This window comes from Temnothorax curvispinosus, unplaced genomic scaffold (genome assembly GCF_003070985.1).
Source record: "Temnothorax curvispinosus isolate PA1 unplaced genomic scaffold, ASM307098v1 QBEX01001249.1, whole genome shotgun sequence".
NCBI lineage: Eukaryota > Metazoa > Arthropoda > Insecta > Hymenoptera > Formicidae > Temnothorax > Temnothorax curvispinosus.
This window is the reverse complement of record NW_020211029.1, coordinates 190885-209556: the sequence shown is the minus strand read 5'-3', so window position 1 is coordinate 209556 and position 18672 is coordinate 190885. Positions and strand designations below refer to the sequence as shown.

Sequence of the window (18672 nt, the reverse complement as noted above, 5' to 3'; positions counted from 1 at the left end):
GACAGCGCGTGTATCGTTATTACAACACCGCGTATGCAATGTTATTACAAAATCATGGTTTATTATTAATCTTGGCGTATTCTTTTTATGAAATTAACGACAAAGACAAGTTGTTTGCAAAGCAGAGCCAATAAACAGAGAACATATATGTATTTTTTAAAAATAACATTTGACGCCATCGACAGGAGATAAAATGTATAAGATCCTCATTTACTTTCCGTTAAATATCTGTTGTTACTAAAATTATCGTGAGTTATTGAATTTATTATCAGTGTGGCTCACAGTCAGTGTCACTGCTCGTGCAATGCAAATGAAATGAAAATTTCTTTTTTACCGGAAACTTAAGCTTTTTCAACAAAAAGCAACGTCGCAAAGTATATAAATCGCAAAGTACAGTTATTAAACAAGTCATCAAACAGATGACATTTTCAGCAAGATAAAAATCAAATCAAATCAATTCGCACATATACACGCGCGCGCGCGTGTGCATACTTTAAAAATTTGTTTAAACATTTTTACAAGCAAAACCTGGTCGAGATTTATTCTAAAATGACTATCAAATACTTCAAATGCGCAAATATTGCAATTGAGTTATATAAAATCATACACAGTAAAAAATGTTGTGTTAAATTTAACACATTTCACATGCATGTCCCAATTTATCCACTCAAATTTTCGTGTTAATTTAACATAAAGCAAATATGTAAAAAAATAACAAACATAATATGTAAAAAATTAACATAAAAATTTAACATTTAGACGCTTTCAGAAATCCAAGTTTATGTTAAATTGACATCTCTATAATGTTAAATGTAATTAAGATAAGATGTTATTTTAACATTTAAGAGAAGTATTTATTTTTAGTTTTGATCTTTTTTTGATGAATAACATAAGAATTATGTCAATTTAACACATAGTAACTGTTATAAAAAGGAAAATAACACAATTTATCTGTTCACTTTAACTTATAAAATATATCACCAAGAATTCATGCACTTACATATATAAATTGTGTTATTTTAACTCTTAAAAATGGTTAATATTAATTTAACATAGAAAAGTTAAGTAACACAACAACGATATGTTAAATTAACATACAACTGTGTCAGAAATTTAACACAAAACTTTCTACACAGGAAAATTTTAACACAAATACATAATGTTTTTTACTGTGTAGTTGATTTTAAATTTATAACATTTATTGTTCTAATTCAAGCGTGTATTAAATATAAAGCGTGTAATTTTAGAAAACGATAATTGTCAATTATATATATGCATTTATCAATAAAATAAATCAATTTGTAGCGACGATAATTAACTTATAATACACATTAATTATTATGTTAATTTACCAACTTTTGAATTTCGTTATAGATGCACTATTATGAAATCAATCATAAAAATGCACAATGTATATGCAATTATCACGATAGAGAAGGAAAACCGATACGAGAAGAAATTGCGACAATCTCTAAAATTTCTTTAGATTCGTAGATTTATATTTAATATTAATTAGATATGTCTATATTTATTATAGCTAATGATTGCTGTTTGTTTAATTAAGTAGCTAGAAAATCATTTCTATTTATATCGAGTATCTGAGATACTAGAGGTGATAATCACTATCGCGTTGAAACTTAAGTCAGCCACGCAATCGTTTCACGTCCATTAACATGATTCGCAACTCGTCACTATTACGAGTAATGTACTGTATGACGTATGAAGTGATCGGCAATTTTAACGTCATTAACGATTACATCATGTTATCCGTGTATTGCATATTAAGTTTCTCCACGAGTCGATCTGTTGAGAAAATAAATATACAAAATTCACAATAAGTAAAACGTTACCAATAATTAAAAAAAATATATAGATAACGCTTTATCAAAGAGATAATGCAAATTCGAAGATGTCACTTGTTGATACATTTTTTAATTGCTGATCTTAAGGTTCTTGTTTTTGCAAAATTAAATGTATGCTTCCGCAAACACAGAATTTATTTTTATTAATTTTCTAATATATTATCATATTTCACAAAAAAATTCTTAATCCTATAGATGCTTTGCAAATTCTTGTTTAGTCGAATTCCTAATTCGAGACCTTCTAATTCGAAGTTATACAGAAGTTTAACAGTTCCATAGGTTGTCAATTATACAAGTGCTCGCTTTAGATCTTTTTAGTTCTATCGAATTTGACTTGAAGCTATTTAGCTTCCTACAGATTTGTTGATTCAAGCTTGGTTGTCAAAACTGTTTTATTCCATAAATCCTTTATCAAAAGTCATATTATGTGTACCACAAATCTCGGTCTTAAATAATCTTAGATGAATAAATCCAGTTTCTATTCATCTCTAAATCATCCAAACAACAATCCAGCTTCTATTCCAACTTCTAAATCATCTCCATATCGTGTGTTGGACAGATTTACAATTATATTTACATATCACCCCGAGAGAACAAATAAATAACACTTGTGCAATTTACTGTAAAACTGGTGTGTCATTCAACATCCTAATATAGCTGCGTCCGCCGATCCCACTCCACTCCAAGAATTTCTCGGGAATATCTCGAGCGATATATAAAAGTCTAGCCGGCTTGCACACTCTCGTATAGTGCAATTCCGAGTCGAGTAACGATAACGTTGGTCTCTCACTGAATCTTGTGCTCAAATTTCGCAACCGCGGCTTCATCTTGTGTCTTGCGCAAATTACATTTCCGGCTGTGTCAGGAAAACGCGACAACGCTCTATAACGAGACAACACGAAATTTCGCCCTTTTAGAAGCTCTCAAGCACTCCAAAGATAACGCGATTTGGAATCACGTGCTGATAAGCACTTGACCGGTGTTATCGGTAAGTATCCAAGCTGCACTTGTCGGCTTCTATGTACATACGTTCCCGCAATTAGCGCGCACATTAGGAGCAAAAATCCGGAAAATTCTACTTATTGTTTAGAGTTAAGCCGCGAGGGGGTTGGAGATACGGACAGTTTATTTTATCCCGTAACTTTCGCAGATCACTGTGGCACATGATGCAATATGAAAAGGTCCAAATGTAAAGTATGACGAAGCAAATCCTAATAAGTGATTATTCGTCGAGATCATAGTGTCATGTTGATAAACCAGGAGGAACGTTGAATGTATCAAAAGAAATTGTAAACTTCTCATAGTGTCATCACCTTCGAGCTATCTATTAGATATCTATGTTCTCGGATTTAAGAATTCAAATTTCTAACTTCTAACTTCGACGGTTGGACTATCGTTATTTAAAAGCAAAACTGATTTTATTTCATCAAAGAGAATTGCAATAATAAACTAATGATAATAATTTTTAGATGATAATTGAAATAATTATTAAATATATTAGAAAATGATACAATATAATATATATAGAAAAATTAATTTACTCGCGTGACAGTTTCGAGAAATTATTGATGTACGCGAGATTGACAGAATAATATAATTGTTTCAAAGTGTTCATTATAAAATGCTGAGTAGATCTTTTGATACAAACAGCGATTAATAAATATTAATTATATAATAATATAGCGTTTATCAATGCAATTCTCATATTCTCTTATGTGTAATAATTTAGCAAATTAAAAACAGGAAATTCAGGGAATTTTCAATCAAGGAAATAGAAATTGACCATATTATATTATACAATTTTATACTTTTATACTTTTATTTACAGTATTTCATGTATACGAACATAATATAAACGGATATATTAGTCAGATCTGAAGTACTTGCCGGCGCATTAATATGGATTAAATATTCATATTTACTCTTGAAATACTTGGATATATAGAAAATATTTGATATACAGGGTGTTTAAGTGTATACACTCATTGTCAGTTATTTTTTTAAATAATAGAATTATAAATAAATCTTTCGAATAAAAATTATTTTGTTTAACAAGATTTTACCTATGATGACTTAAATGAAAATTTTAATTTTTTTTTTTTTTAATAACAGTTTTTTAATGGTGTAATTTTTATTATAATTTGTAATTATAATTGCATACCTATTTTTATGTAAATATTGATATGAATAAATATCCGTGCTTGTTGTAAAAAAAATAAATGCATCTTGGGTAATTAAATAAATTACGTAATATACAGTATCGTTTTTGTCTGAGAAATCTAAGAAATAATGTCATAATCATTTATTTTAATAATTAATCTTGACTTTTTGTATTTATTTCCGGTGAGTTCAAATTTTTGCCGGTGTACATATATGTATGTATATACTCTGGTGCAAAAATGTTTCAGAATTTTCCATATTAATCAGAATTTCTATAAAAATTTTCAGACTTTCTCTAAATGCTCAGAACTTATCAGAATTTTTTTATAAGAATTGGAACGTTTTTCAGAAAAACTCCAATAAAATAGCAAATGATTTAACATTTCAGATTTTTCCCGCCAACACATCTTTGTAAAAATCTGAATAAATATGAGAAAGTCTGTGTAATTTATCAGAAATTTTCATACACACGGATACTGAAGTATTTCAAAAATCTTCATCTAATTATTTTTAAGTACCTAAAAAAGTATCTGAGAAATTTTATGTATTTTCTCGGAATTTCTCTTAAGTCTCAATTCTTACAAAATTTTTAAGAAAATATAAGAAAATATTTTTCATGTGGATACTGTATATGTATAATACATACGGATACTGAAATATTCAGAAAATCCGCATCTAATTATTTCTGAGTACCTGAGAAATTTTATACATTTTTTCAGAATTTTTTATAAGTCAGAGAAAATATGAAAAATTTTTTATTAGAGTATATGTATAACTATAATAGATAAATATAGATAAAAAATGAAATTGCAATGAAGTTATACAAATTCATCTTACTAATTGTAAAATGACGTAGCATCAGTATCAGAGTGTATATCTGTTCTCTAAAACTCGTCAAAACGTTGCATCTTTTTCAGAAAATAAACCATTTAACTAAACGTTTTCAGAAATTAAGTACTCTCCCAAGAGGAATAATCGCCAATACGATTACCCAGTTTCGCGATAGAATAATCCCCAGCAAGCGTCCTCGGAGAGACTCTGACCTCTAACTTGCGTTTCGTTTTTTCGCAGGGGAAGCACGTGGAGTCGAGGAGGGCGACCGGAGAAACGAAGCGGAGGAGCGGAAAAACCGGCGCAGCGCGACGCGGCGAGAGAGACACGCGCTCGAGACGTCGCGTCGTCCGTCCGATCTCCGATCCCGACTCGAATTCCGCGCCGTGCGCCCGAGCGCGTCACGTGACCGTGGTGCCTGTCGGCCGCGCGGGCAGGCGGAACCGAGATTATAAATAGAGGACGACAGGCGGCGGGGAGTCTCTTTCACTTCCCGCTACGCGCCGCGGCGCGTCGTCTCTCGTCTCGTCCCATTCGTTCCGATAACTCCCCGATCATTACGCGGTGTGCCGTGTGCCTGTGTGGAGCTCGCGCGCTCACTTCCCGACACCCGACCCGCTCTCCCTCTCGTGCACGCCGTGCTCGCTCGCGGTCGCGACTGTCGCGTCTATCCTCTCCTCTCGAAGAAGAGCCACGCGGGGTACAGCCCTGGTGAAGAGAGACGCGGCTCGATTGCACCCCACCGACCTTTTTAAGCGGGCTCGGTGAAACTCGGAGCGAGGCGCGGCGGAGTGGAAACGACGAGGACGGCGACAACGACGGCATCGAGGAGGAGGAGGCAGAGGCACGTGGAGTCAGTGGAGGAGACGAGTTCGCTCGCGGCCGTACACGACAGCGGTGCTCGACGACGGCGCGGCGGTGACCGATCGACCCCCCCGCACCTGCCCCTCCAACGATTCTGAGTGACGACTGACGACAACTACACCCGTTACGAGAGACGACACGGCGACAACGGCGGCGACGACCCCGAAACGCAGGAAGATGCCGGAGACCGCGCACCATATGAACGGCTACGCGAACGGCCACGCGCCGCCCGAGCTGCAGCAGGACACCTCGTTCCTCTTCACCTCGGAATCGGTCGGCGAGGGACACCCAGGTAAGAGAAGCAGTCTTTTTCCCTTCTCCCTCCCCCCGCCGCCCGGGGGGGACCACCCGTGAGACGACCAACCCCTCGCCGGGCCTTATCGGGCGACCCTGCATTATCGGTCGGAAAAGCTTTCATCTTTCTCTCTTTCTCTCTCTATCTGTCTCTTTCTCTCTTTCTCGGTCTACGTCCCCCTGTACCTCTTGCGGCTTTCGCACTACCACCACCACCACACCACCACTGCCGCCGCCACTACCACCATCATGAAGGAGAGTCGTCTCCGTGTGATCCCGGGCGCGCGTACCGCGCGCTTTTTCCTACCTACCTACCTACCTACCTACCCTTTCATCTTGTCCCCCGATCGAGATCTCATCTCGATTGACGCATACACGTCCCCATACACGTCTTTCGTCTCCCGCCTTCCCGTGACACTCCGCCGATCGTTCCCTTCCCGGCCGGGATTGTGCTCTAAAAAAAGGCGTTTGCTCGAATCACGAGCGAACGGGTCGCAAAGGGATCTCCACGTTTCTACATATTTTCTCGCCGACGCGGCGTGACCTGGCCGGGACCGGGGGCATGGCACATTGCCGCTGGCTGGCGCGCCGCCGCCATGTGCTCGCGGCGCCGATCGCGCTGCGATCGGCGCGCGCGAACCGCGCTCGGCTCGGTGGACGCCGGTTGCGTCGTGTCCGAAATTGGCCTGAATGGACCCGTGCCGTGCCGTACCGTGCCTTAGCGGCGCCTTTCCGCATCTCATTTTAGATAGGGAGACCGTTGCTCCGAGATACGTATACCGCAGATATGTACCGAAAAATTCGAGATACATATAGACACGAAAGACGCCTAACGCGATTAGAAACAGGATACAGGACTATAGTTTCGTTAGAAGCTTGGCTCTTTGCAGTTGAACCTTCCGTCCCTTTTATCCCGTTTTCTCTCTATTGAGTCTGATTACTCATTTCGTCTCGAGTGCAGAAAATGCAACGAGACACAAGGAACAGATGCAAGGTCTCTGCTATCTGGTAAAAGCCTCTTTCTGGAACGAGCTTGATGAAACCCGAAAAACCTCTTCCATTCTAGATTCTTTTCTTGAACGGTTCACCGAAGCGCAGATGCTGCTGAATCGATACAAGTCAACGTTGAGTTACGTATATTTCGTATGTAAATATGTAAAAATGCATTACGTTAGCATGCATTAGCATTAACGCAGGCTAATCGAGATCAACCGTTCTCTGTGTTATAGATAGAAGTGATAGGACTGTGAGAAAAGGGAACAGCTAATTGCTAAGGCAAGACCGGTCGGGAAGATGGAATGCGGTCGTTCTACGAATTCTCTTCGTTATTACTTCCTTATTGCTTCGTTATTACGAGCTTCATTGTCACGAATCCACTGGTATTTCTACGAATCCAGTCTGCGTGCATCAAGCGATCGTTTGTCATGCGCGAAAGGAAGTTCGCCATTTTCTAGAGCTTCTAGATGATTCTGTTCGCGACCTAGGTGGCGCGGCTGGTCGTTCGTCGACGCCGCTCAAATGTTTGTTGATGTTTCTTCTCGGAATCGATTGACTTGAAGCGTTAAATCGTTATCGTGCCGATTGTCTGCTTCTGGAGTAGAAATAAGATATAACTTGATTGTTGTAGGCATCGCAGACTTCTTGGAAAGAGAGAAAGAAAGAGAAACATGAAGCTATGTTGAGTAACACGAACAGGCTTCGGGGACCCCCCTTCTCGCTTTGTGCTTCCTTTTGTCCTATACCCGTTGGAATCTTCCAGAACTGGCCTTAGAGCCCGTGAGAGACCGACGCTTGAAATTGCGACGTTTGGTCGTAGTGAATAATAATTTCATATCATTACATACATTTGTTTATGATAAGTCGAATAATTACAAAGAACATGAATATGGAAAACATGTAAAAAGTAGGGCACTAACAAAGCTGCCGTAATGTATGTTAGTAACAAAAGTAGGTGTACAGGAATTAACCTATTATTTTAATTTCTTATAGCTATTGAAATTACTAATTGCAAAAATATTATTCTTTATTTACAAACGCAGATACACTATTTTACACTAGACGCGTAAATCTGAATATTCGTCAAATATTTATTTTATCTAATACTCTTTAGATACACTGATACATGTCTTAATCTCAATGATAACAATCGCCAAACGCGGCATTTGATAGATGTATCCGAAATTTATAGAATGCGCGAAGATCATATCAAGTAATATAAAATTAAAATATTTATAATTTATATACACACACACACACACACACACACACACATAAAGCATCTTTGTTATATATATTATATATAATAAAAAAATTGTTTCATGTCTCGAAAGCGCGACATATGAAGTGCTGCTTTAGTGCTCTCGTTTCACGAACATCTGTTCCTTTTGAGACACAATGCTTTCTTCTTCTTACCCCTTTTTTCTCTACTTCCAACCGAAACGTTCTCTAAACGACCGCCATTGATCACAGAGGGTTTGTGACTGACAAACGTTTATTATCATTTATTATTATTATTATTCATTACTGAACCAGAAATCAGCGTCTTTTTTCTTCTTTCTTTATCACATTTGTTTTATTCTCCTTTTTCCCAACTCTCGTTTTTTAATGCTTTTCCAATGATTCATTATTAAACCGTAAGCCTTATAATTCACGATTATATCAACGATTCAACGTTATCTGTATTAGTCATCTTACAGGATATGATGTCAGGAATGGGGAAATCTCAAATCGCGCAAGGGACTTTTTCAACTAATCGTAAAAAGATCATAGCTCGAAATAGCTTTGACTTGATAAAGTAATCTTGTAATACAAAAACAAATTAACATTTAAGAACATAATAATTCTATGACCGGTATTTCATAGTCGGATCTTATTTCAAGACCGTTTTAAGTAATGTCTTAAGATGCTAATACGGCTCTGTGATTGGTTCATTACATCTTAAGATTTTACTTAAGATAGTCTTAAATATAAGATCCTACTATGAATATCCGGCCTATGAAGCTGATAACAGTTTTGCGGTGTTCCATATGTCTGTGCTTCATGCAACTCTCTCCTCGAATAGTTTTATTTTAAAAAAAATGCCTATGAAAATTTATATATATAACAATTGTTTGTGTAAATTTCTTCATTTCTGATACCCAATCCATGATGGTTGTCATGAAATTTCACTAACATTCTAAAAAAATCACAATACTATTTCCGAATTTATTTAAATGTTCGATTTTGTATGTAACTAATTTTTACACATCCTGTTGCGATTATTCTTGTCTTTTAACTTCAACTGTTTCAAAAATAACGAATAGTAAATTAATTTTTCGCAATCGGCTCGTACGTTGCTAATTATCTCTGCGGTTAATGACTTGTTTTTCCTCTCTACATCTCGGCTCTAATTATATCAAAGATAAAGAAAGAAACGAGTTACGTGAGCAATTTAGGCGAACTAATCTTGGATTAGCGATTCGCTGCTTTTCTTAAATTACAATACAGACAGAATTAAAATTAATTATTATGCTAGTATTCCTTTATATAATAATAAAGGACCCCACCATATTCTTATGGAAATTGGGTTTCGGTGAAATTAGCTGAAACTTTGGAAATAAATAGTTTATGTGATGCTGATCAAAAGTCACAATGGGCAAGATTCATAATAGTCAACCGTTTAGATGCTATCAGCGATTAAAAGTCAATAAAACGTTCTGCATGTCAACACTATTGTAAGACAGTGGACTGCAATGTATTATTCTGCAGAATCATACAACTTATTCTTTTTGTTAATACAAAAATATGTATTTATGTGAAGAAAATATGTATACATGCATGTGTATATACATATATGAACTATAATCTTATAACATGATTCACATACATGCATATACATTTTTTTCACATAAATACATATTTTTCTATTAACAAGAGGAATAAGTGATTCTGTAGAATAATGTCCCACAATAGTACTGACATAATGCCTTATTTTAACTTTTGAACGCTGATAGCGCTTAAACGATCGATTATGACGATTATTGTGAATCTTGCCCATTATAACTTTCAATCAGCATCATATAAACTATCTATTTCTACAGTTTCAGCCGATTATATCGAAATCCATTGTACCACAATAGTACTGAAATAACATCTTATTTTGACTTATGATCGTTGATAGCATCTAAACGGTTGATTATTGTGAATTTTGCTCATTGTGACTTTTGATCAGCATTACATAAACTATTTATTTCCAAAGTTTCAGCTAATGTCACCGAAACCCAATTTCCACAAGGATATGGCGGGGTCCTTTATTCTCTCTCATTTTTTGTTTATTACATTTATATTTACTTTCTTAACAAGGTTTTAATTATGTTTTAATCATGTTTATAGATATTAGAAATCCTCTAACGGTTTTGATTAATGATTCACTTTGATTAGTATTATATATTTATATGTCTTATGTTATTTTTCAGACAAAATGTGTGATCAAATAAGTGACGCCATTTTAGATGCACACCTGACACAAGACCCCGACGCTAAAGTAGCATGCGGTAAGTTTCGCCAAGACAGTGCTGATTTCTACAGGCATTTAAACACGTATCATGTATGAATATGTATTCTATTTATACATTAGTTTGTTCGGCCCTGAACTAGTTCTAGCCCGGAACTTTTGACTCTTGCATCTATTGCATTTGCAATATATTATTGAAACGAGCAATCTTTGAAAGAAAAAAGAATGATTTCCCAAGTATATATACATGGCTGCCTTAACATTTACTTTATATAACATTCCTTCAATATAATCACATTTAAATATATTCTATATGTTCGTTATGTAGATGTTACACTATACTTAATCGAGTTTTTTTATTTTCAATAGAAACTGTAACGAAAACTGGGATGATACTTCTGTGCGGGGAGATTACATCAAAGGCTGTGGTGGATTATCAGAAGATCGTTCGGGATACAGTGCAACACATCGGCTACGACGATTCTTCAAAAGGTACAGCAACAGATCGACGCGATACGCGCGTTATATCTGCCCTTAGGTCTCAATGATGCACGTCTGTCACTTTCTCCGATTGTCTGACACTTTGTTGGATGTTAATTCTATGTTTGCGCGAGAAAAATTAAAATCTTTACACTCGCGATAAAGAGACTTTAATCATTACTCATGTAACACATGCATGCTCTGTGAATAGATAGCCAGCTCCCTCGTCCTCATAAAATTCGCCTCATACAATTGTCCTTCATCGAATTGTCACGACAACACGATCGAATCATGGCGCAAAAGATTCAAGCACCAAACATTGTGATTTCTGTTTTCTTATATCGAACATTAATGGTAATACTAAGATGAGTATAAGGATTCTTCTTTGTACACACATTGAGATGTTTGACTTGGTTCCTCCATGTCTCGATCGCTCGGATAATCAGTATTCTGCTCATTACCTTTCGGACAAAAAAAGATCATGCAAAAAGAATGAATAAAGACTGTGTAACGTAAGCATATCGTGGCAGGATTCGATTGGCGTACGTTGAACCTTTTGGTGGCGATCGAACAACAATCCCCAAATATCGCGGATGGTGTCCATACGGACAGGCAAGAGATGGACGTGGGTGCAGGTGACCAGGTACATAACCCATTCTCAGCCCGTGCCACAGAACAGCTAAAAATAATTCAATGTCAACGATCTACCCCATGTTCTTGGTTCTTACTATCCTCTTTCCTCTGACCTCCTTTAAACTTCAGACGTTCTCAAATCTGTTTTGCTATTCTGTGTGTCACAAGCGTGTGTTACATCTTACGTGTGCCTGCGTGCGTGCGTGTGCGCAGGTGAGAATGCAAGCACCTGTGCGAGTTATCTAAGCATTATCGTTGTAAGATAATACCGCAAAATATCTCTTGAAAAATTCTTCGCAATGTTACGTCAATCATACAGGAGAAATGTCTAATTTGGCAGAGATGTCTCGGAGAGATGGTTTACAAAGCACTGGAATGCAATTCCAACAAAGTGCCGATATTAGTTATCATGTATATAGAAAGTGAGGCTGTATGTACTATGTTCGGATACACTCATATGCGTAAAATTTACTCGTAATAAATTCGTTGTCTAATTATAAAAAAAAATATAAAATTATGAAATTATAAAAAAATATAATATACACTAAATAGTTTCAAAAGAATTTGATTCAGTATTATCTCCAATATTTCATGAAGTTTTCGTGCCCGAACTCGTACATGCAGCCATTGTATTAGTTTTAGTCACTCCAGGATTATTGAGGGATCAACGTGGTCTGTTAAAAACCCAATGCACCAAAATGGCGGAATTTCGTGCAAGGACAACGTCGACGCGTAAAACAGCAGCGAATATCTTTGTCTCACTACAATGATTTCTACAGGTTTTGACTACAAGCTGTGCAATGTTCTGTTGGCGCTCGACGCTCAGTCACCAAATATCGCGGCAGGCGTTCACGAAAACCGTAGCGACGAGGAAGTGGGAGCAGGAGATCAGGTCAATTAGCATTGCCATCGTTGAATTTCCTCTTCTTTTTATCTCCTGTTTTATTCTCTTTGACCGTTTGCCTCCTGCGCTACTAAGTACAAGTTACAGTAGTTGTATAAGTAACATTTCACTTCTTTATTTCTTCTTGTAACCCTACTGGCCTATTTTTATTTCTTCACTATAGAGGTGGAAGTGGTATATGACATTTTGAGTGTTCTTCACATATTTGTTACATTATCACGGTAGTTTGAATGCATTGCTACAAATGTTATTCTGTCGTTGATTCTTTAGCGGGATATGGTATGGTATATATATAAGAAGTGAATGAGCGTGTAGGATATATACAATTAGTGCAAGAAATTTCATGTAGATAGATATAGAAACACTTGCATGTTTTACGTTATTGTAGATTCCATAGATTTGGAAGCACTTGCATGTTTTATATTATTGTAGATTAATAACGTCTTTAGTAGGATAACATGATCTTAGTGTAACGTTAACCCGTAGTTAAGAATTTATTGTTAAGTAATTGTAACCAAAAGAGATTGGCCACTGACCATACTCTTAAGGGGTTACACCACTGTAGAAGTCTAAAGTAAAGCGTTTTTTTGCGATTTTTTTTTTTTAGATGGAAGGAAAAGTAAGAGGATAATATTATTCTCAAGGATGTAATTAATCATGTTTTTAAGTGTACAAAAAAAATTCATTATTCAATAATGGTACAAAATGACGACGCTGCAGCCATTCTCGCGAGGCATGCGCGCTCTGCGGCACGCAGTATAACTCACGCAAATTTGAATCTAGAAAAAAACAAAAAAATTTTTTCTTAATCTACATGAGTATAGCTAAAGAAATACGTAGGGGATTTTGAAAATATTAATTTTTGTGTGATTGGTGAGCATTTGAAGTAAACAGTTCAATTTTTGACAAAAAAAGGGGCAATCATTTGTTAATAAATAATGTTAGAATCAAGTTATCGAAAATCCCGCACGTATTTCTCTTCGGAGTGTTATTTTAAAGATATGCTCAAAATTTGGAGTGAATAATATGAAAATTGTTGGACTTATACTGCGCGCCGCAGAGTAGTGCTATGGCGACTCGTGCGCCGCCATTTTGTATTTTTTTAACAAATAAAAAATTTTTTTACATACTTTAATATACGTCTAATAAAGCCTAAAAGTTCTTTTGACCATATATTTCATTCCTTTCTAAAAAAAAAATACCAAAGAAAATGGACAGTTGCAGTGGTGTAACCCCTTAAACGAATTCGTTAAGTAGTCGTTATGTAAACTAGTTAGTTGGTTATGTAATTAATGGTGTGTGAAATGTAAATAGCTTGTAAATTAAGTTGTTTATTAATGTTAACTTAATTATTAATGAGTATATCCCTTTTGTCATATTTATATCACTTCTGTTCTGTTCTGTATGGCACCTTTTATTAGATGTTGCTTCATATTTCTCATAGATATATACAGAGTGTCCCATTTTAAAGTTTACAGTGCTATATCTCGCGAACCGATGATTTTACTGAAAAATGTTTCAGACAAAAGTTGCATGGTTTGGAGGAAGACACATGATCCAGATGTGAGTCCTGTCGTAGATGCCATTGTTTTCAAGAAATTTGTTTAATGAAACTTGATTTTTTTCTTGAGTAATAATAACAATAATATTATTATTATTATAAATAATAATTAATATTATTAATTATTATAAATAATAATTAATATTATTAATTATTATAAATAATAATTAATATTATTAATTATTATTATTATTATTATTATAAATAATAATAATATTATTATTCGATTTCTTTCATTATTCTATGTATAAAAGTATGAAAGTCAAGACATCGAAACATGATGAATACTTTATGAGATATTTCATATTTTACATTAAAAATATTGAGTCAAAATTTAAAATATTTCAGGAAATTCTTAACAAAAAAAAGCTTTATTACAGTGTTTTGAAAACGTCTCGACGAGATCTACAACTTTTATCTCAAGGAAAAAATCAAGTTCTATTTAAGAAATTAGTCACCTTCAAAATTTCTTGAAAACGATGACATCTACGACATGACTCACATCTGGATCACGTGTCCCTCTCCAAACCATACAACTTTCGTCTGAAACATTTTTTAATAAAATCATCGGTTCGCGAGATATAACATTGAAAACTTTAAAATGGGATACACTGTATAATACCACATACTTGTGCAATAATTTACGCTTTACAAAAGCTTTTCAATTTTTAATTAAGCTTTCTTTTCTTTCACGCATAAAAATACAATTTTTACTTTTATATTCTGACAGCACGTAATTTCAAATAATTTATCTACATATTTGAAATTATATGTACAAAGTCTGTTCGATGCTTGAAGCTTATATCTTATAAATTTTAGCTGGAATAACTCAATTTCTTTCATCAGGGTCTAATGTTCGGGTACGCGACCGATGAAACCGACGAATGTATGCCATTGACAGTCGTGCTGGCACATAAATTGAATCAGAAAATCGCCGAGCTAAGACGAAGTGGAGAACTATGGTGGGCTCGTCCAGATTCAAAAACACAGGTTTGATTTTCATATGTTTGTATATACTTCTTATTTATCTTAATTTACAAAGGGCAAAGTTCGATAAATTTGATAAGATAAAACAAGCGGAAGAGTGTCAGTATCGATATGAAATTTAAAAAATTTGTCGGAAGATGCGCCTGGAAGTCGAAAAATTTCTAATCTAATCATTTCCGATACTTTTCACGCTCAGAGACCTAGACAATAAGAAAAAAAAGTTCATGGACAGTGAGATGATTATTCAATGATGTATTTTATGTATTTGCTACTCTTGAATGCTATGATGATAAAAACCTAGCTGAGAATAATCCATTAAATATACTTTTTTTTATAATATTTTAATAACTTAAAAAATTAATGTATAATTTATATAAGGCGTATGTGTAATTATGTATACGACAGGTAACCTGCGAATATATCATGGACCATGGAGCCTGCGTACCTATAAGAGTCCATACTGTTGTGGTATCACTGCAACATAGCGAAAAAATCGGTCTAGACGAACTCCGGAAGGCGGTTATGGAGAAAGTCATCAAAGAAGTAATACCCGCGAGATATTTAGACGAGAGAACAATCTTCCATGTGAATCCTTGCGGGCTTTTCATTATCGGTGGTCCACAGGTATTATTAAAGTCCCCAAGTATTATATAATGTAATCAATGCAGATGTTAATCGATCTTGAATAAAAATGTGCAACATATTTTGCAAGTTACTCTGATACATTCTTATTTAAAATTTTAGAGTGACGCTGGTCTTACCGGACGGAAGATCATCGTAGACACGTACGGTGGTTGGGGAGCGCATGGTGGTGGTGCATTTTCCGGTAAAGATTTTACGAAGGTGGACAGATCAGCTGCATACGCTGCGAGATGGGTTGCCAAGTCTTTGGTAAAGGCTGGCCTTTGCAGACGCTGTCTTGTACAGGTAAAATTCACAAACGTCAAGCTTTATTCTTGTTCAAATAAAAAAAGCAATTTCCACAACTATTTTGTAATGAAATTTAAGAAAATTGTATATCTTTGTGTGTATTATGAAAAAATTTACGATTATTTATATTAGGTCTCCTATGCCATTGGAGTGGCGGAACCATTGTCTATCACAGTTTTCGATTATGGAACATCCACGCGTTCTCAAAACGAGCTCCTAGACATAGTGAACAAGAACTTCGATTTACGACCCGGAAAGATCGTCAAGTACGTATATTTAAATAATTTTAACATTTTTCCCGTAACTTTAATATAACTTGTGTTACGCAAACTGTTATGATAAATATTGTTTTACTTATGATATATTGCAACGACTATATGATGTGTGTGATATAATTTATTGAATAATGTGATATAATACATCAAATGTACATGAAGATAAATAAATTAAGAGTGTAATTATCTTTTTTGTAGGGAGTTAAACCTTCGCAACCCTATTTATCAACAAACCAGCACATACGGTCACTTTGGACGAGACGGTTTCACATGGGAGCAACCAAAAAAGCTGATTCTCGATTGATGAGAGGATGTATTTTAAATTGGTCTCGGCGTTTCTCGGTCTTAGATATTTGATAGAACATCTCTGTTTCTCTTTCTCTAACTCTATCTCCCTTTTTATCTTCCTCTCAGAGAAGTAATCGTGTTATTTCAAATAAGAAGAAAAAACAATTTCGTCCGCGATACTTCAATTCCCGTGTCGCTACCATCACCGAAGCCACCGATTTCTTACGCCAATGCTTAGCAATAGAGAGGACTAGGTATAGGCAGTTCTCTTTCTAGTTCTTTTTGCCATGGAATACCGCATTATATATGTGACGACAGGCATAGTACAAATCTCGTTCATAATCCGACACACCGGGTATGAACAGTCATTTCTTCCTTCACTCTTTCGGTTTTTCGTGTGATGGTATCTCTTAACAATACGGCACAATAACCATCTAGATATAATGGGCGCATTATGCAAGTAAAAGCGAACCGAGCCTATATTATGGAGCCCATTGTAAGTTTCCTTGTTCAGGTCTTGAAGAATTTCTTTCTTGAACTGATTGTGAGTTAACTCAGTCTGGCAACAGCAAATCGATTTTTTCCTCGCTGATACACGCTGACTACTTACAAACCAGTAAGAAGAAGAGCAACTTGTAGTGTATTAAATTTTCATCTGAAGAAAATGGATAAACGAGCGCTACGTGTTTTCAGATTCGGGAAATGTAACTGCAGTCTCATAGATTTTTAGCTGTATTTAGTAGCTCCCTCCCACGTACACGAAAGTTCGATACTCCGACTTAATCGAGCTAAATGAGCAAATTTTTAATCAGACTGCACGAATTATACACGCTAATTTACGTAAGCCTGTTTTATTTCAATAGTGACTCTATCGACTTTCCAATCGATCTTTCGTGTACGTACCTTCATTAGAATTATTAATCATTGAGGAGGGAAAAGAAGTGTAAATTAATGACAATGTGTCCTTGGGATGTGTATAGCAAAGAAGGAAATGACGTTTGTGTGTCATGAACGCGTGTTCGCGTGTCATGTTCATGAGTTTCACGAAAGGCAGTTGCAATACAATGCCGGATCGGATGCATTTATCGACGATAGATCAACCATTGTTAAATATTTTAGAATATTTAAAAATCATCATATTAGTCTAATTGAACAGCTTCGTTATGGAATTAGACTTCATTGTTTTATAGTATACGCGCGAATATTCTTAACTAAGCAAATTGTGTTTTAATCGCCCCATGAAGTGTACGGTCATTTCCCCCTTTGCTATTGTTTTAACTAAATAGAACAATTGATGCAACAGATGTTATAAAAGGAAGCGAAACCATTGAAAATCCAATTCCGGTAGAGGTCCAGCACAGACCGTGTGACGGAGCTCGCAACTGTTGTAGAATTTTTCATTGTTTTTTGGTACAAATTGTCCCCGACATAGTCGGATTTTAATGGGAGAAACAAATAGAGAAACAGTTGTAAAAAGATTTTAGTCATCTTCTGGCAGAATTGATGTGTGCGACTTGTTGCGACGTAAATCATATCGGCAATATGTAATAGTGCACAGGATCGTAAAAAAAAAGAAAGACAAAATAAAACGGATTTTTTAATAAAAGTATTCCCTGTCGTTTTGTGTACTACCGCATCATTACATAAGCAAAGCGTATTTAATCCTCAATCTTCCTAGCGTTTTACGCAACGCATAATTTGCATTTAACGGACCAATATTGCATTTCTGTGAACATTTCTCCGACAAATGTGACATGAGCTCTGTCGCACAAGACGCTGCGACTGGCTATAATAGTTCGCGAACGTAGCGAGCAATTTTTATATGCATTTGCACTCTTGCATTTATCACTCTTCAGTATTTGATGATGTAACGAGATGTACATGTAGAATTAACCCCTGTAATCTAATAGCCCACATTATTCCGCCTTGCCGTGCATTTTGTTACATTATAGCAATACTTTTACAGTGTTGGAGTACCGTAGGTGCACGTATCCAGCAAAATAGATTTGAATAAAACGTATATGATACACTCGCCAGTACAACTTATTCCCGTGTATATAAGATTTTGCAATATTTCTCTTCTTTTATATATCGAGTAAATTTCGTGTTTC

The 18672-nt window shown here is 35.7% G+C and overlaps 1 protein-coding gene across 2 annotated transcripts; it reads left to right on the top strand.

The window, feature by feature from the left end:
- The first annotated feature begins 2604 nt into the window (after nt 1–2604).
- On the top strand, nt 2605–18170 carry LOC112461654 (S-adenosylmethionine synthase). 2 transcript variants are annotated; one of them, XM_025026978.1, is made up of 10 exons: nt 2605–2850; nt 5094–6009; nt 10466–10543; nt 10873–10995; nt 12396–12508; nt 14928–15071; nt 15474–15692; nt 15813–15995; nt 16131–16264; nt 16472–18170. In XM_025026978.1, exons 2-10 carry the CDS (start codon nt 5895–5897, stop codon nt 16575–16577), a joined length of 1215 nt encoding a protein of 404 aa, XP_024882746.1. In that variant the 5' UTR covers nt 2605–2850; nt 5094–5894; the 3' UTR covers nt 16578–18170. The 2 variants fall into 2 exon arrangements, with proteins under 2 accessions (XP_024882746.1, XP_024882755.1); XM_025026987.1 differs by lacking the exon at nt 12396–12508 and adding an exon at nt 11514–11626.
- Nucleotides 18171–18672: the final 502 nt, after the last annotated feature.

Bases quoted from the DNA above. Each gene is read 5' to 3' on its own strand.
- LOC112461654 (XM_025026978.1), top strand. From the start codon at position 5,895: ATGCCGGAGACCGCGCACCATATGAACGGCTACGCGAACGGCCACGCG. The intron at 15,072-15,473 runs GTTTGATTTTCA...TGTATACGACAG, and splicing joins GTCCAGATTCAAAAACACAG to GTAACCTGCGAATATATCAT. The intron at 15,693-15,812 runs GTATTATTAAAG...TTAAAATTTTAG, and splicing joins TCATTATCGGTGGTCCACAG to AGTGACGCTGGTCTTACCGG.